At 58.8% G+C, this 26,935-nt stretch overlaps 1 protein-coding gene across 3 annotated transcripts in view; it reads right to left on the bottom strand.

Annotated features, from left to right (window-relative positions):
* Positions 1 to 446: 446 nt before the first annotated feature.
* eprs1 (glutamyl-prolyl-tRNA synthetase 1) overlaps positions 447 to 26,935 on the bottom strand; it is a 36,196-nt gene continuing 9,707 nt past the window's right edge. Inside the window, exons 9-34 of one of the 3 annotated variants that reach the window (XM_088626022.1) lie at positions 26,180 to 26,351; positions 24,571 to 24,804; positions 23,705 to 23,789; positions 23,513 to 23,572; positions 22,587 to 22,607; positions 19,313 to 19,423; positions 19,067 to 19,203; positions 17,824 to 18,031; positions 17,481 to 17,593; positions 16,784 to 16,901; positions 15,295 to 15,690; positions 14,958 to 15,194; positions 14,511 to 14,759; positions 13,871 to 14,115; positions 13,724 to 13,775; positions 12,019 to 12,228; positions 11,688 to 11,760; positions 9,362 to 9,441; positions 7,477 to 7,578; positions 6,066 to 6,221; positions 5,791 to 5,988; positions 5,250 to 5,423; positions 4,805 to 4,965; positions 4,393 to 4,471; positions 1,300 to 1,364; positions 447 to 1,019 (exon numbers count right to left, since the gene is read on the bottom strand). In XM_088626022.1, coding sequence (XP_088482148.1) covers positions 869 to 1,019; positions 1,300 to 1,364; positions 4,393 to 4,471; positions 4,805 to 4,965; positions 5,250 to 5,423; positions 5,791 to 5,988; positions 6,066 to 6,221; positions 7,477 to 7,578; positions 9,362 to 9,441; positions 11,688 to 11,760; positions 12,019 to 12,228; positions 13,724 to 13,775; positions 13,871 to 14,115; positions 14,511 to 14,759; positions 14,958 to 15,194; positions 15,295 to 15,690; positions 16,784 to 16,901; positions 17,481 to 17,593; positions 17,824 to 18,031; positions 19,067 to 19,203; positions 19,313 to 19,423; positions 22,587 to 22,607; positions 23,513 to 23,572; positions 23,705 to 23,789; positions 24,571 to 24,804; positions 26,180 to 26,351 — 3,887 coding nt within the window. In that variant the 3' untranslated portion in view covers positions 447 to 868. The remainder of the gene's footprint in view (positions 1,020 to 1,299; positions 1,365 to 4,392; positions 4,472 to 4,804; positions 4,966 to 5,249; positions 5,424 to 5,790; positions 5,989 to 6,065; positions 6,222 to 7,476; positions 7,579 to 9,361; positions 9,442 to 11,687; positions 11,761 to 12,018; positions 12,229 to 13,723; positions 13,776 to 13,870; positions 14,116 to 14,510; positions 14,760 to 14,957; positions 15,195 to 15,294; positions 15,691 to 16,783; positions 16,902 to 17,480; positions 17,594 to 17,823; positions 18,032 to 19,066; positions 19,204 to 19,312; positions 19,424 to 22,586; positions 22,608 to 23,512; positions 23,573 to 23,704; positions 23,790 to 24,570; positions 24,805 to 26,179; positions 26,352 to 26,935) is intronic. The other 2 variants (XM_088626024.1, XM_088626023.1) reach the window with 2 other exon arrangements.

Genomic DNA, 26,935 nt, shown 5'->3' with positions numbered 1-26,935 from the left:
GCTGAGATCTGACCAGAGCAGAGCAGAGCTTCAACAGATCTCCCTGGACTGTGAGAAGGATGTAATGCATCTGTATTACAGGTGGGTAGCTGCGTCAGCATGTGTAGGTTGCAAAGGAACAAGTAATAGGTTTATTCCATGCTGGAAAGAGAAGAAAGAAAACATTTTGTCCGTGGAGCCTTCTTCAGGTGTGAGAAAGACAGGGCAGTGAGCAAAGGTAACCTAGCAGGAGAACATTACTTGTTCCATCTGTTCTAGTGCAGGACAGAGACCTGGGCCTGAAATGCAAAACAGGTGTAGGACACAGAGGCTTAGGACAAGACAGGCAGATACATAGAACAGCCAGAGATGTGCCAGATGAAGAAAACAATTAGACAGGTCTGGTTTTCAATTTGACACACATCAGGGGAAAACATTTATGAAATAAAACCCAAAGCCCAGTCTGATTTAATTGAGAATCCCTTCTTTATTACACATTGGTACTGTTCTACAAAAAAGCACAGGGAGTAACCATAGGTAAGCACACAGTGTACAGGCTGAGAGAGAGACAGCTCTAGCAACTGGGCGTGAGTGTGTGTGAGACAGCTCTAGCAACTGGGCATGAGTGTGTGTGTGTGTGAGAAAGAGAGAGACAGCTCTAGCGACTGGGCATGAGTGTGTGTGTGTGATAGAGACAGCTCTAGGTGCTGGGAGAGAGGGAGGGAGACAGCTCTAGGTGCTGAAATGAGCCTGTGTGTGTGTGAGAGAGACAGCATTAAGGGCTGGGAGGGAGAGAGAGAGAGACAGCGTTGAGAGCTGGTAAAGAATGCATTGGATTGTGCAGGAACTATCAGTGATTCTTGGGGTCAGAGGGCAGCACTGCTGGGGTTCAATAACTGCGCCCAAACAGGGTGTAATACTGCGCAGGCTCCTGTCCGCTCACACACAGCTGGCCAGCCTGCAGCTCTCTCAGGGGCTGGAAGGGGATGCACAGGCTCTTGGCTCCCATAGAGGGCGCTCCAGGCTCCAGATCCTGGTCCCTGATGGGGTGGGAGAAAGAAGGGAGAAACGCTGTTCAAGCACGTCAGGTCATCTCATCATCTACCCTACACTCACTCAGACTGTCCCATACTTGAGCTTCTGTTTTAGACTCCTGGACACTCGTGTGGCATCCAGCAGTTTCCTAATCAGCGTGACAGTGCAAATGTGCCCACAGCCCTGAACCAAGTTGAGCCCGGTTTTCCACAGAGAGTCGCCCTACACTGCCCACTGCACTGGGTCAGATCCAAGCCTGAGCCTCTGTGTCTATGGGTCTCTTACTTGGCAGTGATTTTCTTGATCCAGTCCTCACACTCGATGCGGCCGCAGAATGGGATCTGTACGATCTGAAGGGACAGACAGAGAGAGCAAGTGAGACAACAGGAGAATCACTCGATACTCTTCAACAACTTGATACCTATCCCCTCTTCAAGTCTCAGCCTTCTCCCTCCTCTCCTCTCCATGGACAGTCCCTCTCCTCCCTCCCCTCCTCTCCATGGACAGTCCCTCTCCTCCCTCCTCTCCTCTCTATGGACAGTCCCTCTCCTCCCCTCCTCTCCTCTCCATGGACAGTCCCTCTCCTCCCCTCCTCTCCTCTCCATGGACAGTCCCTCTCCTCCCTCCTCTCCTCTCCATGGACAGTCCCTCTCCTCCCTCCTCTCCTCTCCATGGACAGTCCCTCCCCTCCCTCCTCTCCTCTCCATGGACAGTCCCTCTCCTCCCCTCCTCTCCTCTCCATGGACAGTCCCTCTCCTCCCTCCTCTCCTCTCCATGGACAGTCCCTCTCCTCCCTCCTCTCCTCTCCATGGACAGTCCCTCTCCTCCCTCCTCTCCCTCCATGGACAATCCCTCTCCTCCCTCCTCTCCTCTCCATGGACAGTTCCTCTCCTCCCTCCTCTCCCTCCATGGACAGTCCCTCTCCTCCCTCCCCTCCTCTCAATGGACAGTCCCTCTCCTCCCTCCCCTCCTCTCAATGGACAGTCCCTCTCCTCCCTCCCCTCCTCTCCATGGACAGTCCCTCTCCTCCCTCCTCTCCCTCCATGGACAGTCCCTCTCCTCCCTCCTCTCCTCTCCATGGACAGTCCCTCTCCTCCCTCCTCTCCTCTCCATGGACAGTCCCTCTCCTCCCTCCTCTCCTCTCCATGGACAGTCCCACTCCTCCCTCCTCTCCTCTCCATGGACAGTCCCTCTCCTCCCTCCTCTCCTCTCCATGGACAGTCCCTCTCCTCCCTCCTCTCCTCTCCATGGACAGTCCCTCTCCTCCCTCCTCTCCCTCCATGGACAGTCCCTCTCCTCCCTCCTCTCCTCTCCATGGACAGTCCCTCTCCTCCCTCCTCTCCTCTCCATGGACAGTCCCTCTCCTCCCTCCTCTCCTCTCTATGGACAGTCCCTCTCCTCCCCTCCTCTCCTCTCCATGGACAGTCCCTCTCCTCCCTCCTCTCCTCTCCATGGACAGTCCCTCTCCTCCCTCCTCTCCTCTCCATGGACAGTCCCTCTCCTCCCTCCCCTCCTCTCCATGGACAGTCTCTCTCCTCCCTCCTCTCCTCTCCATGGACAGTCCCTCCCCTCCCTCCTCTCCTCTCCATGGACAGTCCCTCTCCTCCCTCCTCTCCCTCCATGGACAATCCCTCTCCTCCCTCCTCTCCATGGACAGTCCCTCTCCTCCCTCCTCTCCTCTCCATGGACAGTCCCTCTCCTCCCTCCTCTCCCTCCATGGACAGTCCCTCTCCTCCCTCCTCTCCTCTCCATGGACAGTCCCTCTCCTCCCTCCTCTCCATGGACAGTCCCTCTCCTCCCTCCCCTCCTCTCAATGGACAATCCCTCTCCTCCCTCCTCTCCATGGACAGTCCCTCTCCTCCCTCCTCTCCTCTCCATGGACAGTCCCTCTCCTCCCTCCTCTCCCTCCATGGACAATCCCTCTCCTCCCTCCTCTCCTCTCCATGGACAGTCCCTCTCCTCCCTCCCCTCCTCTCCATGGACAGTCCCTCTCCTCCCTCCTCTCCTCTCCATGGACAGTCCCTCTCCTCCCTCCTCTCCTCTCTATGGACAGTCCCTCTCCTCCCTCCTCTCCTCTCCATGGACAGTCCCTCTCCTCCCTCCTCTCCTCTCCATGGACAGTCCCTCTCCTCCCTACTCTCCATGGACAGTCCCTCTCCTCCCTCCTCTCCATGGACAGTCCCTCTCCTCCCTCCTCTCCTCTCTATGGACAGTCCCTCTCCTCCCTCCTCTCCTCTCTATGGACAGTCCCTCTCCTCCCTCCTCTCCCTCCATGGACAGTCCCTCTCCTCCCTCCTCTCCCTCCATGGACAGTCCCTCTCCTCCCTCCTCTCCTCTCCATGGACAGTCCCTCTCCTCCCTCCTCTCCTCTCTATGGACAGTCCCTCTCCTCCCTCCTCTCCCTCCATGGACAGTCCCTCTCCTCCCTCCTCTCCCTCCATGGACAGTCCCTCCCCTCCCTCCTCTCCTCTCCTCTCCATGGACAGTCCCTCTCCTCCCTCCTCTCCTCTCTATGGACAGTCCCTCTCCTCCCTCCTCTCCTCTCCATGGACAGTCCCTCTCCTCCCTCCTCTCCCTCCATGGACAGTCCCTCTCCTCCCTCCTCTCCTCTCCATGGACAGTCCCTCTCCTCCCTCCTCTCCTCTCCATGGACAGTCCCTCTCCTCCCTCCTCTCCTCTCCATGGACAGTCCCTCTCCTCCCTCCTCTCCTCTCTATGGACAGTCCCTCTCCTCCCTCCTCTCCTCTCCATGGACAGTCCCTCTCCTCCCTCCTCTCCCTCCATGAACAGTCCCTCTCCTCCCTCCTCTCCTCTCCTCTCCATGAACAGTCCCTCTCCTCCCTCCTCTCCTCTCCTCTCCATGGACAGTCCCTCTCCTCCCTCCTCTCCTCTCTATGGACAGTCCCTCTCCTCTCTCCTCTCCATGGACAGTCCCTCTCCTCCCTCCTCTCCTCTCCATGGACAGTCCCTCTCCTCCCTCCTCTCCTCTCCATGGACAGTCCCTCTCCTCCCTCCTCTCCTCTCCATGGACAGTCCCTCTCCTCCCTCCTCTCCCTCCATGGACAGTCCCTCTCCTCCCTCCTCTCCTCTCCATGGACAGTCCCTCCCCTCCCTCCTCTCCCTCCATGGACAGTCCCACTCCTCCCTCCTCTCGTCTCCATGGACAGTCCCTCTCCTCCCTCCTCTCCTCTCCATGGACAGTCCCTCTCCTCCCTCCTCTCCTCTCCATGGACAGTCCCTCTCCTCCCTCCTCTCCATGGACAGTCCCTCTCCTCTCCTCTCCATGGACAGTCCCTCCCCTCCCTCCTCTCCATGGACAGTCCCTCCCCTCCCTCCTCTCCATGGACAGTCCCTCTCCTCCCTCTGGTGCTCTCTCACCTTGCCCTGATCCAGCTCCCTCTGGAAGTCCTCCAGGCTGTCAGTCACCACCATGTGCTTCCGGAGGTCTTCCGCAGCCCTGCCAGGGAACAGGGGTGTTATTCCTACATCCTTGGGGTTACACTAACAGCCTGTGGGGCGCCAAGGCGGTCCCTCAGCTTCGCCTGTGAAGAGGGTGTCTGGACCTTGGGGCTCACGCTTATGTAAGTGGTGGGGACCCCAAGGTCACCCGTCCAGACCAGGACCCCATGACGCCCTGACCCCTGGCTGAATGACTCATCCCGAGTGTCCAAAATGGACAGCGTCTCCCTCGACTACGATATGAACCTCACCGGGTGGAAGAGCCCCCCCGTGTGCGTGTCAGAGCCGCAGGGGTCCCAGGACGCCCCCAGAGTGAGGGCGGCGCCGCTACCTGCTGTACAGGTGGGTCTGTATGTCCTCCAGCAGCCGCCTCAGCCGGGTCTCGGCGTCCGTCTCCGGCAGCGTGATCTTCTCCCCGGTGTCCCTCCGGACAGCCACACACTGGCCCAGCTTCACGTCTCTGGGGCCCACCTCCAGCCTGATCGGGACGCCCTGCGCAGACAGGGGGCGCAGGAGCGAGGACGGGAGGGGAGAGCAGGAAAGGAGGAGAGTTAGCAGCACCACGAATGCTGTACCCAGTGCTCACTGGGGTACTGCAATATTGGAGTACTGGTGTGTGGGGAGTGCTGTGGGGCTGTGGGGTGTGTGGGGGTACAGAGACTATTGGCGCAGTGTGGGATTAAGGGGTTCTTCTCACACTGCTGTTGTCCAGGTACTCCTGGGCATTGGGGTGCATATTTAGGTATTTCGGGGTACAGGTTTACGTTACGAGGTACCTTGAGCTCCCAGTGGTTGAACTTCCAGCCAGGAGAGTAGTTGTCCCGCAGGTCGGCTCGAGCCCGGATACCAGACTGGGTGAGGCGCTCCAGATACTGGGAACAGCGGGAAAGCAGGACCTCCTTCTCGGAGTCTGGGAGAGAGGCTGTGATGCCACACGGGATAATGATCACCTGGGAGAGAGAGGTCAAAGCACAGGGGGAGGTGAGGAGGAGGAGGGTGTCAGAGGGAGAGAGAGCAGTTAAACTGTTCTGGAACTCGGAGGAGATGTGGAAAGGGAATGGAAACTTCCTGCAGCCATCGAGCAGCAGCAGAGCGCTCGCTCCTGGCTTCATCAGCCTCGCTAACAAAGACAGTCCACAACCCGGCCTCACCTCCCCCTCCAGGAGCTGCCCGCCCGTCTCTGAGCCTGCTGACTGGGCGCAGTGTGCCGGTCTGCTGAACCGGCCCTAAGCTGGGCACGCTCCTCCCAGTGAGAGCGTGGCCCATGCTGCCCTGTGGCGAGACGCCACCCACGCCCCAGCCCCCTGTGCCCCCCACCTGCAGACAGGCCACGCGGGGGGGCAGGACCAGCCCCTGGTCGTCCCCGTGCACCATGGTCAGCACGCCGATGGTGCGGGTCGTGATGCCCCAGGAGTTCTGGAAGGCGAACTGCTTCTCTCCGGGCCGGAGCGGGTCCTCAAACACGATCTCGAACATCCGCGAGAAGTTCTGGCCCAGGTGGTGCGACGTGGCCCCCTGGGAGGAGAGAGGAAGGGAGGGTGTGAGGGGGGACCCGGGCAGCGTGGGAGGGGCAGTGAGAAATCGGCGCGCACCTGAATGGCTCTCCCGCTGGCGGAGATGAAGGCTTCCACTGTGGTGGTATAATCGCCGCCGGCGAACTTCTCCTTCTCCGTCTTCCTGCCTTTCACCACGGGGATCGCCATCAGCTCCTCGTACACCCGTGCGTACAGGTCAAGGATCTGTAACACCTGGAGAGAGAGGGAGAGACTGTGGTAACAGACTGACGCACCTACACAGGACACCCCTCCCCCCCAAATACCCCCCTCACACACACACACACACACACGACACCCCCCTCCCCCCAATACCCGCCCTCACACACACACACACACACACACACACACACACACGGCACCCCTCTCCCCCCAATACCCGCCCTCACACACACACACATCACCCCTCTCCCCCCAATACCTGCCCTCACACACACACACACACACACACACACACACACGGCACCCCTCTCCCCCCAATACCCGCCCTCACACACACACACACGGCACCCCTCTCCCCCCAATACCCGCCCTCTCACACACACACATCACCCCTCTCCCCCCAATACCCGCCCTCACACACACACACACACACACACACACACACACACACACACACACACGGCACCCCTCTCCCCCCAATACCCGCCCTCACACACACACACATCACCCCTCTCCCCCCAATACCCGCCCTCACACACACACACACACACACACACACGGCACCCCTCTCCCCCCAATACCCGCCCTCTCACACACACACACACACACACACACACACACACACACACACACACACACGGCACCCCTCTCCCCCCAATACCCGCCCTCACACACACACACACACGGCACCCCTCTCCCCCCAATACCCGCCCTCACACACACACACACACACACACACACACACACACACACACACACACACACGGCACCCCTCTCCCCCCAATACCCGCCCTCACACACACACACACACACACACGGCACCCCTCTCCCCCCAATACCCGCCCTCACACACACACACACACACACACGGCACCCCTCCCCCCCCAAATACCCGCACTCACACACACACACGACACCCCCCTCCCCCCAATGCCCGCCCTCACTCACACCACACCCCCATACCCGCCCTCACACACACCCACACCCCCATACCTGCCCTCACACACACCCACACCCACCCCCACACACAGGACATCACCCCATACACTCGGATGTACAGGTCAAGTATCCGTTACACCAGACGGGACGGAGACTGTGTTAACACACTGCCTCTCCGCACACAGTCCCACAGGCCCCTCCCAAACAGAGACGTCAGGCGTGACGGCCAGAGAGCAAGCGGCTGCCTGAACACACTGCCTCGTCTTTGACACGCCCCCCACACGCGGACCACCGAGAGCAAGCTCAGCACGCAGCCCCTCCTCAGATGCCCACCGCAGCCGCCCCTCACCTCCTCGGCCGCCTCCTCCTTGGTAGCGAAGGCGGTGTGTCCCTCCTGCCACAGGAACTCCCGGGTCCTCAGGAAGGGCTGGGGGTGCTTGAACTCCCACCGCTGAGCACAGAGAGCGAGAGAGGGGTTCACACAGGCCGCAGGGTGAGCCCTCACACACACAGCACCGCCCATCCAGACAGACAGACCTCACACACACACACAGCACCGCCCGTCCAGACAGACAGACCTCACACACACACACAGCACCGCCCGTCCAGACAGACAGACCTCACACACACACACAGCACCGCCCGTCCAGACAGACAGACCTCACACACACACACAGCACCGCCCGTCCAGACAGACAGACCTCACACACACACACAGCACCGCCCGTCCAGACAGACAGACCTCACACACACACAGCACCGCCCGTACAGACAGACAGACCTCACACACACACACAGCACCGCCCGTCCAGACAGACAGACCTCACACACACACACAGCACCGCCCGTACAGACAGACAGACCTCACACACACACAGCACCGCCCGTCCAGACAGACAGACCTCACACACACACACAGCACCGCCCGTCCAGACAGACAGACCTCACACACACACACAGCACCGCCCGTCCAGACAGACAGACCTCACACACACACACAGCACCGCCCGTCCAGACAGACAGACCTCACACACACACACAGCACCGCCCGTCCAGACAGACAGACCTCACACACACACACAGCACCGCCCGTCCAGACAGACAGACCTCACACACACACACAGCACCGCCCGTCCAGACAGACAGACCTCACACACACGGCACCGCCCGTCCAGACAGACAGACCTCACACACACACACACAGCACCGCCCATACAGACAGACCTCACACACACACACACAGCACCGCCCATACAGACAGACAGACCTCACACACACACACAGCACCGCCCGTCCAGACAGACAGACCTCACACACACACACAGCACCGCCCGTCCAGACAGACAGACCTCACACACACGGCACCGCCCGTCCAGACAGACAGACCTCACACACACACACAGCACCGCCCGTACAGACAGACAGACCTCACACACACACACAGCACCGCCCGTACAGACAGACAGACCTCACACACACACACAGCACCGCCCGTACAGACAGACAGACCTCACACACACAGCACCGCCCCTACAGACAGACAGACCTCACACACACACACACAGCACCGCCCGTCCAGACAGACAGACCTCACACACACACACAGCACCGCCCGTCCAGACAGACAGACCTCACACACACACACAGCACCGCCCGTCCAGACAGACAGACCTCACACACACACACAGCACCGCCCGTCCAGACAGACAGACCTCACACACACACACAGCACCGCCCGTCCAGACAGACAGACCTCACACACACACACAGCACCGCCCGTCCAGACAGACAGACCTCACACACACACACAGCACCGCCCGTCCAGACAGACAGACCTCACACACACACACAGCACCGCCCGTCCAGACAGACAGACCTCACACACACACACAGCACCGCCCGTCCAGACAGACAGACCTCACACACACACACAGCACCGCCCTTACAGACACTCATGCTACAGCCTGTGTGTGCTCTGACTGCCTGCTGCTAAAACACCAGGCACAACACAGAGCCCACTCTAACACAGCAGTATCTGGAGCAGCTTGGCTTTGGATAAGACACAGGCCCTGGTGTAGATCCACTAGGTCCACTAGGGGGAGCCCCAGAAGGTACCATAGCCCCCAGGACAGACCCCTGGTAGATATGGTAGACCCCAACAAGAAGTGAAATAACAGATACTTAATATACTGGGACTATACACAGAAATGAGAGATCAGGAGAGCTGTACTGACCACGACGTTGCACCACTGGTTCAGCTTGATGGGCAGGTCCCTGTGAGACTGAACCCACTTGGCATAGGCTGGGTACATCACTGCACAGAGAAACAGGAAACAGGTCATTCTCTTTGTAGATAGCGGACTCTCACAGCACATGAAGCCATGCTGTAGAGCGAGAGACGAGAGGGAGGAGGAGGAGCAGAGGAGCAGAGCGCGAGACGAGCCGGGGAGGGAGGAGAGAGGAGCAGAGCGCGAGACGAGCCGGGGAGGGAGGAGAGAGGAGCAGAGCGCGAGACGAGCCGGGGAGGGAGGAGGAGAGAGGAGCAGAGCGCGAGACGAGCCGGGGGGAGGAGAGAGGAGCAGAGCGCGAGACGAGCCGGGGGGAGGAGAGAGGAGCAGAGCGCGAGACGAGCCGGGGGGAGGAGAGAGGAGCAGAGCGCGAGACGAGCCGGGGGGAGGAGAGAGGAGCAGAGCGCGAGACGAGCCGGGGGGAGGAGAGAGGAGCAGAGCGCGAGACGAGCCGGGGGGGGAAGAGCAGAGCGCGAGACCAGAAGGGGGAGGAAGGAGGAGCAGAGCCTGAGATGAGCGGGAGACGAGCCTGGGGAGGAGGGAGGAGCAGAGCGGGAGACGAGCCGGGGGAGGAGAGAGGAGCAGAGCGCGAGACGAGCAGGGGGGAGGAGCAGAGCGGGAGACGAGCCGGGGGAGGAGGGAGGAGCAGAGCGGGAGACGAGCCGGGGAGGGAGGAGCAGAGCGGGAGACGAGCCGGGGAGGGAGGAGCAGAGCGGGAGACGAGCCGGGGAGGGAGGAGCAGAGCGGGAGATGAGCGGGAGGGAGGAGCAGAGCGCGAGACGAGCGGGGAGGGAGGAGCAGAGCGGGAGACGAGCCGGGGAGGGAGGAGCAGAGCGGGAGACGAGCGGGAGGGAGGAGCAGAGCGCGAGACGAGCGGGGAGGGAGGAGCAGAGCGGGAGACGAGCCGGGGAGGGAGGAGCAGAGCGAGAGACGAGCAGGGGGGAGGAGCAGAGCGGGAGACGAGCGGGGAGGGAGGAGCAGAGCGGGAGACGAGCCGGGGGAGGAGGGAGGAGCAGAGCGAGAGATGAGCGGGGGGGAGGGAGGAGCAGAGCGGGAGACGAGCGGGGAGGGAGGAGCAGAGCGGGAGACGAGCGGGAGGGAGGAGCAGAGCGAGAGACGAGCCGGGGGAGGAGGGAGGAGCAGAGCGCGAGACGAGCCGGGGGAGGAGGGAGGAGCAGAGCGCGAGACGAGCCGGGGGAGGAGGGAGGAGCAGAGCGCGAGACGAGCCGGGGGAGGAGGGAGGAGCAGAGCGCGAGACGAGCCGGGGGAGGAGCGGGAGACGAGCGGGAGACGAGCGGGAGACGAGCGGGAGACGAGCCGGGGGAGGAGAGAGGAGCAGAGCGAGAGACGAGCGGGAGGGAGGAGACGAGCTGGAGACGAGCGGGAGGGAGGAGCAGAGCGAGAGACGAGCGGGAGGGAGGAGCAGAGCGAGAGACGAGCGGGAGGGAGGAGCAGAGCGAGAGACGAGCGGGAGGGAGGAGACGAGCGGGAGACGAGCGGGAGGGAGGAGACGAGCGGGAGACGAGCGGGGGGGAGGAGCAGAGCGAGAGACGAGTGGGAGGGAGGAGCAGAGCGCGAGACGAGCGGGGAGGAGGAGCAGAGCGCGAGACGAGCGGGGGGGAGGAGCAGAGCGAGAGACGAGCGGGGGGGAGGAGCAGAGCGAGAGACGAGCGGGGGGGAGGAGCAGAGCGAGAGACGAGCCGGGGGGGAGGAGCAGAGCGCGAGACGAGCCGGGGGAGGAGGGAGGAGCAGAGCGCGAGACGAGCAGGGGGGAGGAGCAGAGCGGGAGACGAGCAGGGGGGGGGGGAGCAGAGCGAGAGACGAGCCGGGGGAGGAGGGAGGAGCAGAGCGAGAGACGAGCAGGGGGGAGGAGCAGAGCGGGAGACGAGCGGGGGGGGGGGGAGCAGAGCGAGAGACGAGCCGGGGGAGGAGGGAGGAGCAGAGCGAGAGACGAGCCGGGGGAGGAGGGAGGAGCAGAGCGAGAGACGAGCAGGGGGGAGGAGCAGAGCGGGAGACGAGCGGGGGGGGAGGAGCAGAGCGAGAGACGAGCGGGGGGGGAGGAGCAGAGCGAGAGACGAGCCGGGGGGAGGAGCAGAGGAGCAGAGCGAGAGACAAGCCGGGGGAGGAGGGAGGAGCAGAGCGAGAGACAAGCCGGGGGAGGAGGGAGGAGCAGAGCGAGAGATGAGCGGGGAGGGAGGAGCAGAGCGGGAGACGAGCGGGAGAAGAGCCTGGGGAGGAGGAGGAAGAGGGAGCAGCAGAGACATGGGCCTACCTGTCTCACTGGTGGGTCTGACGGCGATGGGCTCGGCCAGCTCGGTCTTTCCGGAGCGCGTCACCCAGGCCACCTGCACGGGGACAGGACAGGCTGCTGAGACAGCACTCCTGCAACACCCTGCCCTCACCCCGACGGTACGGCCTTCTGAGGATACCACCCCCCCGCCATCACCCTGACCGCGCGCCCTTCTGACAACACCCCTCCCCTCCCCCGCTGTCACCCCGACAGCACGCCCTTCTGACAACACCCCTCCCCTCCCCACCATCATCCTGACTGTACACCATCACCTTGACACCCCCCACCGACACTCCGGCTATCCGCTGCTGACCTCAGGTGCAAAGTCCGCTATGTGGGACTTCTCCTTCTCCAGCGCGGCCTGGGAGACGAACATGGGGAAGTAGCAGTTCTCCACGCCCAGCTTCTTGATCTCCGTGTCGAAGAAGTTCTTGATGGACTCCCAGATAGAGAAGGCCCAGGGGCGCAGCACATAGCAGCCACTCACATCGTAGTACTCGATCATCTCCGACTTCGTGATCACCTGCAGAGAGAGAGGTGTTACTACTCTGGACAGCGACTTCAAGACCACCTGGAGAGAGAGAGAGGTGTTCCTGCTCTGGACAGTGACTTCAAGACCACCTGCAGACAGAGAGAGAGAGAGAGAGGTGTTCCTGCTCTGGACAGCGACTTCAAGACCACCTGCAGACAGAGAGAGGTGTTCCTGCTCTGGACAGCGACTTCAAGACCACCTGCAGAGAGAGAGAGAGAGGTGTTCCTGCTCTGGACAGCGACTTCAAGACCACCTGTAGAGAGAGAGGTGTTACTGCTCTGGACGGCGACTTCAAGACCACCTGCAGAGAGAGAGAGGTGTTCCTGCTCTGGACAGCGACTTCAAGACCACCTGTAGAGAGAGAGAGAGGTGTTCCTGCTCTGGACAGCGACTTCAAGACCACCTGCAGAGAGAGAGAGAGGTGTTACTGCTCTGGACAGTGACTTCAAGACCACCTGCAGAGAGAGAGAGGTGTTCCTGCTCTGGACAGCGACTTCAAGACCACCTGCAGAGAGAGAGAGAGAGAGAGAGGTGTTCCTGCTCTGGACAGCGACTTCAAGACCACCTGTAGAGAGAGAGAGAGGTGTTACTGCTCTGGACGGCGACTTCAAGACCACCTGCAGAGAGAGAGAGGTGTTCCTGCTCTGGACAGCGACTTCAAGACCACCTGTAGAGAGAGAGAGAGAGAGAGAGAGGTGTTCCTGCTCTGGACAGCGACTTCAAGACCACCTGCAGAGAGAGAGAGAGGTGTTACTGCTCTGGACAGTGACTTCAAGACCACCTGCAGAGAGAGAGAGGTGTTCCTGCTCTGGACAGCGACTTCAAGACCACCTGCAGAGAGAGAGAGAGAGAGAGGTGTTCCTGCTCTGGACAGCGACTTCAAGACCACCTGCAGACAGAGAGAGAGGTGTTACTGCTCTGGACAGCGACTTCAAGACCACCTGCAGAGAGAGAGAGGTGTTACTGCTCTGGACAGCGACTTCAAGACCACCTGCAGACAGAGAGAGAGAGAGAGAGGTGTTACTGCTCTGGACAGCGACTTCAAGACCACCTGCAGAGAGAGAGAGAGGTGTTCCTGCTCTGGACAGCGACTTCAAGACCACCTGCAGAGAGAGAGAGAGAGGTGTTCCTGCTCTGGACAGCGACTTCAAGACCACCTGCAGAGAGAGAGAGAGGTGTTCCTGCTCTGGACAGCGACTTCAAGACCACCTGCAGAGAGAGAGAGAGAGAGGTGTTCCTGCTCTGGACAGCGACTTCAAGACCACCTGCAGAGAGAGAGAGAGGTGTTACTGCTCTGGACAGCGACTTCAAGACCACCTGCAGACAGAGAGAGAGGTGTTGCTGTCCTAAACCCTGAGATCTTTGTTCACAACAAAGCTTTGGGAATCTGAACCTGAGAGAAGAACAAGGAGTGAAGAGGGTGCAATGGAGCACGACAGGACGGAGAGCGAGTGCGAGAGGGAGGGCTCCACACACTGAGCTGTACCTGTGAGTACCAGTCTGCCAGGTTCTCCTCCTTCTTGGCCTCCAGCCCCAGCCTGCAGGACAGAGAGAGAGAGAGAGATATGTCAGAAGTGAGACAGGACAGCCACACCTGCACCAGGCGGTCACGGACACCCCCTCCCATGCTCACCGGGTCTGTTTCTTGGGGCCCTGCCCCTCTCCAGAGCCCCCAGCTCCAGCGCTCTTGTCTGGCTGCCGGGACGGGTCGCCCCCCTGCTTCCTGCCCCCAGCCTGCTTCTCGCTCTTGTTTTCCTTGTCCTTCCTTTTCTTGTCCTGGGGGGGTGGCCCGGCAGGGGGCCGGTACTCTTCGCCGGTCAGGGTGCGGTACTGGGCCTTCAGGTCCAGCAGAGTCTTTACCGCACTGTCCACCTGCTCCTAGACACACACACATACACAGGAACATAGACATCAGCGCACACACAGACCTCAACAGCTCCCACACACGTCAACACTAACACAGTGCTGCTCTAGATTCAGATACAAAAAGATACAATCCTGGACTTAAAGAATATCCTACACTGACAGGCTGAAGGAACTGAGTCTCTTTAGTCTTGAACAGAGAAGACAGTGAGGAGACTGATACAAGTATTAAGGGACTGCCCTACACTGACGGGCTGAAGGAACGGAGTCTCTTCAGTCTTGAAAATTGAGAACTGGTTATCAGGAAACAACTGGATGAGATCCCGGGATCAGTTAACTACTAACTAGGCGCTCTCACACATCTCCATCCCTTGCTCCTCATACCTGCGAGGACAGAAGTGCTCGCTCACCTTGGGCGCTTTGTCTGCCTTCAGCTTGCGCACCAGCTCCCCCTGCTGGGCCACTTCAGCGTGCAGCGCCTCAGCCTGGGGGGCGGGGCTTGATGGTACTGGGGCGGGGTCGCTCTGCACGGGGGCGGGGCTAGGCTGTGCGGGGGCCTGGCTGGGCGGGGCCACGCCTGGCTTGTAGTCCTGTCCTGTCAGCTGTTTGAAATGTGCTTTCCGTGCCAGTAATTCCTTCACCGCGGAGTCTATTTGGTCCTGGAGAGAGAGGGAAAGAGCACATCACTGTGTAACGGCAGCAGCAGGATTCCTCCATTCCAGGGACACAGTCTTGAAGGATTTCTATGTTTGTCTAAAGTATCAACTCCCTTACACTTGACAATCGGGGATTGCATGTACACCAGTCCTAAAGCTGCACAGCAAGTGAGGACAGAAATGACACCTCCAGTCTCTCACCTTGGGCGCTTTCTCTGCCTTCAGCTTGCGCACCAGCTCCCCCTGCTGGGCCACCTGCTCGTAAGGGCAGGAGGAGGGGGCGGGGTCAGGGGCGGGGCTGTGCCGAATGGGGGCGGGGTTACTCTGTGCAGGTGCCTGGCTGGGCGGGGCCATGCCTGGCTTGTAGTCCTGCCCAGTGAGCTGTTTGAACTCTGCCTTGCGAGCCAGCAGCTCCTTCACTGCAGAGTCCACCTGGTCCTGTGGAGAGAAGGGGACAGGAGGAGGTGCACAGGTGAGCCCCTGCTGCTGGGATTGCCATTATCTCTGCTGTTACATCCGTTACTCTCCAGTCTCTCACCTTGGGCGCTTTCTCTGCCTTCAGCTTGCGCACCAGCTCCCCCTGCTGGGCTACTCGCTCGTACGGGCAGGAGGAGGAGGAGGAGGAGGAGGAGGAGTCGGGGGCCGGGCTGACGTGGTTTTGGGGGGTGGGATTCGTATCCTTCGACTGGGCGGAGCCGGGCAGGGCCATGCCTGGCTTGTAGTCCTGACCCGTCAGCTGTTTGAACTCCGCCTTGAGCGCCAGCAGCGCCTTCAGAGCCTGGTCCACCTCATCTTTGGCTGCCTTCCCCGCCTTCAGAGCCCGCACAGTCTCCCCCTGGGCCACCACCCGCGAGAACAGTGCTGCAGCATCCCCAGAAACACTAGGGGGCGCTGACGCAGGCTGGCCGCTCTTGCTCTCCACCTTTGCCTGAGCCTAGGCATCATGGACAAAGACAAGAAGAGAAAGACAAAGACAGAAAGGCAGGCACGTTAAAGGACATCAGATTCTCACAGTGGCTCTCTGTGTGTGTGAGGTGACAGGCGTGCGGGCGGAGGTGTGTGTGTGTGCGACAGTGTGAGTGTGTGTGTGATAAGACAGGCGTGCGTGTGGAGGTGTGTGTGTAAGTGTGAGTGTGATGTGATAGGTGTGCAGGTGGAGGTGTGTGAGTGTGATGTGATAGGTGTGCAGGTGGAGGTGTGTGTGTGTGATAAGACAGGTGTGCGGGTGGAGGGGTGTGTGTGTGTGTGATAAGACAGGTGTGCGGGTGGAGGGGTGTGTGTGTGTGTGATAAGACAGGTGTGCGGGTGGAGGGGTGTGTGTGTGTGATAAGACAGGTGTGCGGGTGGAGGGGTGTGTGTGTGTGTGTAATAAGACAGGTGTGCGGGTGGAGGGGTGTGTGTGTGTAATAAGACAGGTGTGCGGGTGTGTGTGTGTGTGTGTGTAATAAGACAGGTGTGCGGGTGGAGGGGTGTGTGTGTGTGTGATAAGACAGGTGTGCGGGTGGAGGGGTGTGTGTGTGTGTGTGATAAGACAGGTGTGCGGGTGGAGGGGTGTGTGTGTGTGTAATAAGACAGGTGTGCGGGTGGAGGGGTGTGTGTGTGTGTGATAAGACAGGTGTGTGGGTGGAGGGGTGTGTGTGTGTGATAAGACAGGTGTGCGGGTGTGTGTGTGTGTGTAATAAGACAGGTGTGCGGGTGCAGGTGTGTGTGTGTGTGTGATAAGACAGGTGTGCGGGTGGAGGGGTGTGTGTGTGTGTAATAAGACAGGTGTGCGGGTGGAGGGGTGTGTGTGTGTAATAAGACAGGTGTGCGGGTGCAGGTGTGTGTGTGTGATAAGACAGGTGTGCGGGTGGAGGGGTGTGTGTGTGTGATAAGACAGGTGTGCGGGTGCAGGTGTGTGTGTGTGTGTGTGTGATAAGACAGGTGTGCGGGTGCAGGTGTGTGTGTGTGTGTAATAAGACAGGTGTGCGGGTGCAGGTGTGTGTGTGTGTCTAATAAGACAGGTGTGCAGGTGGTGATTTGCTCACTGCTCTGCTGCTGGTCTGGTTCTTGCTCTTGTCCTTGGAGCCAGCAGTGGGCATGTCCTTGGTATGTCCGTCTGGGATATAGAGCAGCACACAGGGGCTCTCCTTACAGCTGTATGGACTGAACACACAGTACAGTGAGCACTCTCACTCATTTACTGTCCTGTTACAGCAAGTACAGTATTAACGTATATTCCCTACACATTTTCACAGGACCGCAGCCCCTATTGTAACAGGACTGTTCTACTGTACTGGGACTGTAGCTCCTATTGTAACAGGACTGATCTACTGCACTGGGACTGTAGCTCCTATTGTAACAGGACTGATCTACTGCACTGGGACTGTAGCTCCTATTGTAACAGGACTGATCTACTGCACTGGGACTGTAGCTCCTATTGTAACAGGACTGATCTACTGCACTGGGACTGTAGCTCCTACTGTAACAGGACTGTTCTACTGTACTGGGACTGTAGCCCCTATTGTAACAGGACTGTTCTACTGCACTGGGACTGTAGCTCCTATTGTAACAGGACTGTTCTACTGTACTGGGACTGTAGCTCCTATTGTAACAGGACTGATCTACTGCACTGGGACTGTAGCTCCTATTGTAACAGACTGTTCTACTGCACTGGGACTGTAGCCCCTATTGTAACAGGACTGATCTACTGCACTGTCAGGAGAGGTGACATGGTGATAGTACCTGATTGGCTCATAGGGCTGGTCACAGATGTAGAAGCCCCGCCTCTGCAGCTGGATGATGTCACCCTTCTTCAAATCCTTCAGACAGGGATCTCCCAGCATCCTCTCCTCCAGCTGTGCAGTGAGGGGAGAGAATGAATAACACTGTAAATGATGTGTATTGTACAGGCTTTGGCAACACTGTAATTCATCGGTCATGTTAATAAAGCTTGTTGAATTTGAATGGTGAAGAGCAGGATACAGATGGAGGGGGAGCAGATTCACCATTTCAGTATGGCCTCTTACCCCATCTTGTAACCCCTTCCCTCTCTCCCTCCCCCTGCCTCCTGTCCTCCGACTCGCACCTTGCTGTTCCTATTGATGTAGTCCTTGAAGTCATCATCCTTGCCCATCACAGGCTTGGTGATGAGGTGCTGGTAGGTGACGCAGACTGTGGGCACCAGTGGGGCGCGGGGGGTGTCGGCCAGCCAGGTGATCTTGGTAGTTTTCTTATAGTCCCTATTCTCCAGGTCCAGCCGAGCATCCAGAGATACCACACGGCCACTGTCATCTCTACAGCACCAGGAGAGGAGAGGTCAGTGTAGGGTACCAAGCCGTTTCCCGCATGTCCGGGTGACGAGAGCGAGGGTGTGTGGAGGGCTGTTCCCCGCGTGTCCGGGTGACGAGAGCGAGGGTGTGTGTGAGAGCCGTTCCCCGCGTGTCCGGGTGACGAGAGCGAGGGTGTGTCGAGAGCCGTTCCCCGCGTGTCCGGGTGACGAGAGCGAGGGTGTGTGTGGAGAGCCGTTCCCCACGTGTCCGGGTGACGAGAGCGAGGGTGTGAGTCGAGAGCCGTTCCCCGCGTGTCCGGGTGACGAGAGCGAGGGTGTGTCGAGAGCCGTTCCCCGCGTGTCCGGGTGACGAGAGCGAGGGTGTGTCGAGAGCCGTTCCCCGCGTGTCCGGGTGACGAGAGCGAGGGTGTGTGTGGAGAGCCGTTCCCCACGTGTCCGGGTGACGAGAGCGAGGGTGTGAGTCGAGAGCCGTTCCCCGCGTGTCCGGGTGACGAGAGCAAGGGTGTGTCGAGAGCCGTTCCCCCCGTGTCCGGGTGACGAGAGCGAGGGTGTGTGTGGAGAGCCGTTCCCCACGTGTCCGGGTGACGAGAGCGAGGGTGTGAGTCGAGAGCCGTTCCCCGCGTGTCCGGGTGACGAGAGCGAGGTTGTGTGGAGAGCCGTTCCCCGCGTGTCCGGGTGACGAGAGCAAGGGTGTGTGTGGAGAGCTGTTCCCCGCGTGTCCGGGTGACGAGAGCGAGGGTGTGTCGAGAGCCGTTCCCCGCGTGTCCGGGTGACGAGAGCAAGGGTGTGTGTGGAGAGCTGTTCCCCGCGTGTCCGGGTGACGAGAGCGAGGGTGTGTCGAGAGCCGTTCCCCGCGTGTCCGGGTGACGAGAGCGAGGGTGTGTGTCGAGAGCCGTTCCCCGCGTGTCCGGGTGACGAGAGCGAGGGTGTGTCGAGAGCCGTTCCCCGCGTGTCCGGGTGACGAGAGCGAGGGTGTGTGGAGAGCCGTTCCTCGCGTGTCTGGTTGACGAGAGCGAGGGTGTGTGTTGAGTGCAGTTACCTGTGTATCTTGGTGATGACGATGTTGCCCCAATTGATGAAGGTCACTGTCTCTCCCTCGGAGAAGGTCTCAGCATCTGCCCCCTCCACCAGCACCTTGGGCCCGTACCACACCGGCTTCATGCCCACCTCTGTGTTCTGCACAAATGAATGCACCATCACTACAGGGGCCACCACCACACAGCCTCTCTCGCTGCCTCCCTCCCACAGCGATCACACTTCACACTGCCGGCAGCTCAGACTGTACCTTGGGGTGCTTGGGGGCGTCCTTCACCTCCTCAGGGGCCCCAGAGACGGAGACAGGCACGGCCTGGCTCTCCAGCAGGGCGGTGTACCGTGGGGCCACGGGGTCAATCACCTGGACAGAGAGGTCAGAGTTCACAAGGATGTTCAACACTCTCCAGTTTACACAGAAAGAGGGGTCACGGGGTGAGAGGTCAGACAGCGAGACCCACATTGGCACAGAAACACAGAGTAACTGGCGCACAGACAGGAGACACACAGGGATGCTGGGACAGACAGGTGCTTCGAGCAGGGCCTCAGTTCTGTTACCTGCACTGCCTCAAGCTGCACTCTTCTCCTCCCTCTGTCCCCCAGCCCCTCCCCTTTTCTCCCCCTGCCCCTCCCCTTCTGTCTCCACCCATTGCCCCCAACTCATTCTTGTATCTCCCAACCCCCTCCCCTCCACATGCCCCGCCCTTCTCTCCTGCCCCACCCCTCCCCTCTGCCCGCGCTGTGCAGCTGTGCTGTGCCTGTCCAACACACTGCGGCCCAGAGAAACACCCGCCCTGCTCACAGACGCCGCCAATAAGCCGAGAGGAGGGGAGACTTTAGACTAGAGTCAGAGCTGCAAGCAGTGAGCACAGGCGAGCACTGAAGGCCCAGTCACACACAGAGAGAGAGAGGACAGGGTAAGAACAGAGTGAGAGAGACAGAGGGTGGAGGGGACAGACATCTCCTATTGTACCCTCAAGCCAGGGGCAGCGTGGTCTCTCCTCAGTAACCTCTCTCATGTTCAGCTGGATCACTCAGTGAGGAGCCCAGCTGGATCACTGGGTGCAGAAATAAGGTACCTTATTCAATAAAAAAGTGATAAGGATACCGAGAGTCCTGGGGCACTGGGATTGTGGGTAACTTCTCTCCTCATGGGAAGAGCCGCAGTGAAACTCCCGTCAGGATTTTCTCTACACCCAGACCGGAGACCCCGCACAGAGCGAGGGGGGCCTGTGGGTCTTCTGCCAGATTCAAACGTTTCTGCAATCTAATTGGTTAACAAGGGACCTGCTCTCTCCATGCCAGGACAACCCTCTAGAGAGCGGATTCTGGGTTCAGGGTGTATCAGCTAAAGCAGACACTCCACCCCCGCAGCAGAGCTCAGATTAATTAATCTCGGATTAATAGCCCGTTCATGATAGGGAAGACCTTCTCTCGGTTTAGAATCAGAGTAAACACTACAGCTCTCTACTATCTAACTCTCAGAGCTCATTATGACAGCGATTACCGAGCTGCAGTTCCTGCTAAAATCTCTGCTGGCCCCTCTTGATAATTAATGAGATGAACCATTCTGAAAAAGTTCAGCGTGCGACAGTGATAGCCATCCCCCCATATATCTCTTCCTCTCTCCTGGCTGAAGGCAGAAAGAAAACCAGTCAGACCAGATCTGCTTGTTCCCCATTTGTAAAAATTAAGCATGTTTTTCCAAAGAGAAAAATAGGCATAAAGCCAAAATTATTTAACATTCTCAATTCGAACAGCAAGACCTGATGTGATCAGCTCAGACAGGGGCAGTGCTGTTCAGCGGCTACACTGAATTCTAGGGAACATTCAGGCGCCAGCACTCCAGGGGCGGGACTGCAGGCTGGGGGCGGGGCCAGGGGAGGAGCTCCAGATAGAGGCGGAGTCACAGGTGGGACAGCAGACAGAGGTGGTCTCAAAGGGCGTGGCTGGACACAGAGACAGATGGACTGACAGATGGGACACACAGCACAGGGCACGGAGAAGAGGAGCAGACCCGACCACTAGCCCCGAGACCTGCCCCCCCCCAGTCCAAATCAGACCCAATATCAGTCTTAAACCGGCTTTAAAAGAAAGACGGGTAAGGCTCGGCAGTATGACCCGCTCCAGTCCAGGCACGCCAGAAGCAGATAAGGTTGATTACAGGTCTGCTACCACACTGTGAGCAAACACTGGAGCACATCCACTAGGGGGCGATACACCTCTGTCACAGAGCCCTGGCAGTACAGACTGTGGATGATAATAATAATAATAATAATAATAATAATAATTGCCTACACTTATATAGTGCTTTTCTGGACACTCCACTCAAAGCGCTTTACAGGTAACCGCCAATGTGCAGCCCCACTTGGATGATGCGATGGCAGCCATAGTGCGCCAGTACACTCACCACACACCAGCTCTCAGTGGGGAGGAGAGCAGAGTAATGTAGCCAATTCATAGAGGGGGATTGTTAGGAGGCCATGATTGGTAAGGGTCAATGGGAAATGTGCCCAGGGGTTACACCCCTACTCCTTTTGAGAAACGCCCTGGGATTTTTAATGACCACAGAGAGTCAGGACCTGGGTTTTACGTCTCATCCGAAGGATGGCGCCTGTTTACAGTATAGTGTCCCCGTCACTATACTGGGGCATGAGGATCCACACAGACCGCAGGGTGAGCGCCCCCTGCTGGCCCCACTAACACCTCTTCCAGCAGCAACCTTAGTTTTTCCCAGGAGGTCTCCCATCCAGGTACTGACCAAGGCTCACACCTGGTCAGTATAAACACTGCACATCTCCACGGATCCAAGATCCTCTCACACCCGGGACCCCGAGCTGTGAAACGTGACCCCTGGTCACCTCCGACAGCCCGGATTCTGTTCAAATCATCTATCATCTACGACTCCGCCCGCCTGCTGGAGGGAGCTCCCGCGTGTTAGAGCTCAGTCCTTATGAATGGCTCCACGACCCTGCACACCGTGACGCAGGTCACTGACCAGCAACCCGCCGCGCGGCCCGGGCCGCGGGTTCGAGCGCTGCGGGCCTCAATGTCAGCAAAGGACCCCTCCAGCTTTGAAGCGGTGTCCTTCGCTGCCCAGCAAGCTTTTCTGCCCACCACCCGGACAGGAAGGCAGCTCATCTGACAGTGGAACTACTGCTGATGCAGACGTTCTGCATTCTCATCCTCATTCTGCTGATGCAATGGGCAGGAAGACACACATGTCGTATCTCCTGCACGGGCACGTACGTCATACTGCATGTACGCACGGGTACACACAAGAAAAACAAGATGGCTTCCGCCTGTGGGGATGCCATTGCTGAAAAACTGCAGTGTGAGCGAGAGCTCGGGTATATCGCCCCCTGCTGTCTGTGACACCTTACTGCTGCCGATGCCGCACGGCGGGACCTGGAGCGGATCACACCGCTGCGCTCTCCCGGCGCGGGCAGGACCCCAGGGCAGGGGGGGGGGGCGCAGGGAAGGGACGGGCGAGGGAGAGGTGGGGGAGAAGAGGAGAGGACAAGTACCTTGTCACGGCTAATTGGCAGCTTGGAACAGAAGAGTGAGACGCAGTTTAATGTCAAACAAACACAGCGAGAGAAATCAAGACAGTTCAAACACTGTGTGCACAGCACAGCAGCACCACGCCAGCAGAGAGACCAGCCTCCGCTGTCTGAACATCAAAACCCTTCACTGTTCACAACGCTACAAACTGATGCCCAGTCCTACTAGGACAGCAAACCATGCTTCGATCACCTGTACCAGGTAAGTCCTGTTACAATAGGGGCTACAGTCTCAGTACAGTAGATCAGTCCTGTTACAATAGGAGCTACAGTCCCAGTACAGTAGAACAGTCCTGTTACAATAGGAGCTACAGTCCCAGTGCAGTAGAACAGTCCTGTTACAATAGGAGCTACAGTCCCAGTACAGTAGATCAGTCCTGTTACAATAGGGGCTACAGTCCCAGTACAGTAGAACAGTCCTGTTACAATAGGAGCTACAGTCCCAGTACAGTAGAACAGTCCTGTTACAATAGGAGCTACAGTCCCAGTACAGTAGAACAGTCCTGTTACAATAGGAGCTACAGTCCCAGTGCAGTAGATCAGTCCTGTTACAATAGGAGCTACAGTTCCAGTACAGTAGATCAGTCCTGTTACAATAGGAGCTACAGTCCCAGTACAGTAGATCAGTCCTGTTACAATAGGAGCTACAGTCCCAGTGCAGTTAATCATCCCCGTTATATAGTCTACACACCTGTCAGCTGTGTCTCGGTGTGTGACAGGAGAGGGACAGCAGTGTCTACAGTCCAGTCAGCTGTGTCTCAGTGTGTGACAGGAGAGGGACAGCAGTGTCTACAGTCCAGTCAGCTGTGTCTCGGTACAGGACGGGGACAGCAGAGGACTGTATAGTCAAGATTGTCTCACTGAACAGGGGCCGTGACATGCGACTGTACCTTCTTGTTGAAGGCCCAGATCTTATCCCACTCCATGTTGACTACAGACCTGGACCCACCCTGCAACAGAGAGAGGGGTGTGAAAGGCAGCAGGGCAACATCAACACTTCAACAGCTTCACTGCTTCATGGAGACTCAGAGCTCAGCACAGCCCTGAGAGAAGTGAGCCTGCAGGGACCGACAGTGACCCACCTGCGCAGCGATGAACTGCTTGAGCCCCTCGACCGTCATCCCCCTGCGCAGCACCCCCCGAACTGTGGGGAAACGGGGGTCGTCCCTGCGAGGGGAGAACAGTCAGACTGAGTCATACACAGAGACAAATGGTGGACACACGAGACTGACCACACAGCACGGGGCCGAGAGAGAGAGACACACGAGACTGACCGCACAGCACGGGGCCGAGAGAGAGAGACACACGAGACTGACCACACAGCACAGGGCCGAGAGAGAGAGACACACAGGAGACTGACCACACAGCACAGGGCCGAGAGAGAGAGACACACGAGACTGACCACACAGCACAGGGCCGAGAGAGAGAGACACACAGGAGACTGACCACACAGCACAGGGCCGAGAGAGAGAGACACACGAGACTGACCACACAGCACGGGGCCGAGAGAGAGAGACACACGAGACTGACCACACAGCACAGGGCCGAGAGAGAGAGACACACGAGACTGACCACACAGCACGGGGCCGAGAGAGAGAGACACACGAGACTGACCGCACAGCACAGGGCCGAGAGAGAGAGACACACGAGACTGACCGCACAGCACAGGGCCGAGAGAGAGAGACACACAAGACTGACGGCACAGCACAGGGCTGAGAGAGAGATACACACGAGACTGCCGGCACAGCACGGGGCCGAGAGAGACACACACGAGACTGACCGCACAGCACAGGGCCGAGAGAGAGAGACACACGAGACTGACCACACAGCACGGGGCCGAGAGAGAGACACACGAGACTGACCGCACAGCACGGGGCCGAGAGAGAGACAGAGACACGAGACACAACAGAGGGCGGGCGTGAGGGAAAGAGGAGAGACTGAGCCTCACCAGCCGTCCACGAGGCCCTGCTCCACGAACCAGGTGAGCTTCCTCTTGGACAGCACCGTGTTGTTGAGGTTCAGCCGCGCGTACTCCCAGATGTAGGGGCGCCGCAGGCCCAGCGCCTCGATCACCCAGTAGAACTGCTCGTCCCGGTCGTGGTACTCTGTGGTGCGCAGGGCGTGGGTCACGCCCTCCAGGCTGTCCACAATCGGGCAGGCGAAGTCATACGTGGGGTACACCCTGTAGGCAGGGGGGCGAGGGGGGACAGGACCTTGAAACCCATTGTCTCGGATCAGTGAGCGCCTCGCCACACACTTCTGCCTTCCTCCACAGCAGAACACACCCGCACTGCTCACTGAGACACTCCTCTCTCCACTGTTTCACACTCATCCACTCTGATGATTCACCCTCGACACCAATGGTCCATCTGGACCCAGAACAGGGGCTGCAGCAGAGCCTGGCACTGCTGGAGCAGGACTGTCAGACCTGGGCACTGCCAGCCCATCTGGACCCAGAACAGGGGCTGCAGCAGAGCCTGGCACTGCTGGAGCAGTACTGTCAGTCCTGGGCACTGCCAGCCCATCTGGACCCAGAACAGGGGCTGCAGCAGAGCCTGGCACTGCTGGAGCAGGACTGTCAGACCTGGGCACTGCCAGCCCATCTGGACCCAGAACAGGGGCTGCAGCAGAGCCTGGCACTGCTGGAGCAGTACTGTCAGACCTGGGCACTGCCAGCCCATCTGGACCCAGAACAGGGGCTGCAGCAGAGCCTGGCACTGCTGGAGCAGAACTGTCAGACCTGGGCACTGCCAGCCCATCTGGACCCAGAACAGGGGCTGCAGCAGAGCCTGGCCCTGCTGGAGCAGTACTGACAGACCTGGGCACTGCCAGTCAATCTGTTTTTTCAGAAGAAATCCAGACCTCAGAGAAACAAGTACCACTTCACACTCAACAACAATACATTGGAGCACACAACCAGCTACAAATATCTCGGTCTCCCCATCAGCTCATCTGGGAGTTTTGACCTGGCAGTGAAGGCACTGAGGGAGAAGGCACTCAGGGCTTTCTACGCCATTAGAAGGAGGGTCGACAACATCAACCCACACCAAGAAAATTGAGTTGTGAATATCCGAAAACGTAATCCAACCCATTGCCCTATCTGTCAGTGAAGTGTAAAAAACACCCTCCATGTGCAGAGAAAACCTCCTAACAATGTGTTCAGGATGAATAACGCCGATACCCACTACTAATCAGCATACAGAAGAGCAATCAAGTACTGGTTACTGCTGAGAAACAGTGACCAGCATCCCTCCCGCCACAAGGCCCTGCTGAGCCCAGAGCAGAGCCCCCTCAGCCAGCTGGTCCTGAGGCTCACTGACACCAGCCTGCCTCAGGACAGCACTGCTAGAGCAAAACAAATCAAAATCAACCACATCACAACACCACCTCACCCACTGGGACACACACACACAAGCACAACACAAACTGGAATGATGCAGGACTCTAAACACACAACTCACACGAGCTGAGTACCTGACCAGAGTATAGACAGCACAGAGAAACAGCGCCTGACGGTCCAGGCTCAGTGACCAGTGTGGGCAGACAGGAGCGCTGACCTGTAGGTGCTGCCGGTGCGGGGGTGCGGCTTGTTCTTGCAGCGGTACAGAGTGGGGTCCCTCATGCAGCCGTTGTTGGAGTTCATGTCGATCTTGGCTCTCATGCAGCAGCTCTGCCCGTACTCCGTGCCAGCCTTCATCTCCTCCCACATCTGCAGATTCTTCTCCACAGCTGGAGAGGGGGGTCAGGAGAGAGAGGGGGGTCGCAGAGTCCGCCACAACCCAGACTCCACCACATCACAGCACAGATCAAAGAGCAATATCTCACACACTGGGACACACACACACAAACACAACATAAACTGGAATGCTACAGAACCCTCAACAGACAATACACACTAGCCGAATATTTGACCAAGATAAGAAACACAAACAGAAACAGACCCTGAGGAAGTACAGGCTCAGTGACCACAGCCTGGCCATAGAAACTGGGTGACAGGCTGTGCTCCCAGGTTGTATAGCAGTGGGAACTTTGCAGTGGGAGTTGTGTGTGCAGTTGTGCAGCAGTGGGGGCTGTGTGCAGCTGAGTAGCAGTGGGAGCTAGGTGTGCAGCTGTGGGGGCTGTGTGTGCTGTGTGTGCAGCAGGGGGGGCTGTGCAGTGTGTGCTGTTGTGCAGCAGGGGGGGCTGTGTGGTGGGGGCTGTGTGTGCTGTGTGTGCAGCGGGGGGGGCTGTGTGTGCTGTGTGTGCAGCGGGGGGGGCTGTGTGGTGGGGGTTGTGTGTGCTGTTGTGTAGCAGTGGGGGCTGTGCGGTGGGGG

The sequence above is a fragment of the Lepisosteus platostomus genome, chromosome 3, assembly GCF_059453375.1.
Source record: "Lepisosteus platostomus isolate fLepPlt1 chromosome 3, fLepPlt1.hap1, whole genome shotgun sequence".
Classification (NCBI taxonomy): Eukaryota; Metazoa; Chordata; class Actinopteri; order Semionotiformes; family Lepisosteidae; genus Lepisosteus; species Lepisosteus platostomus.
Note: the sequence above shows the minus strand (reverse complement) of the source record. Positions and strands in the feature narration are given on the sequence as shown.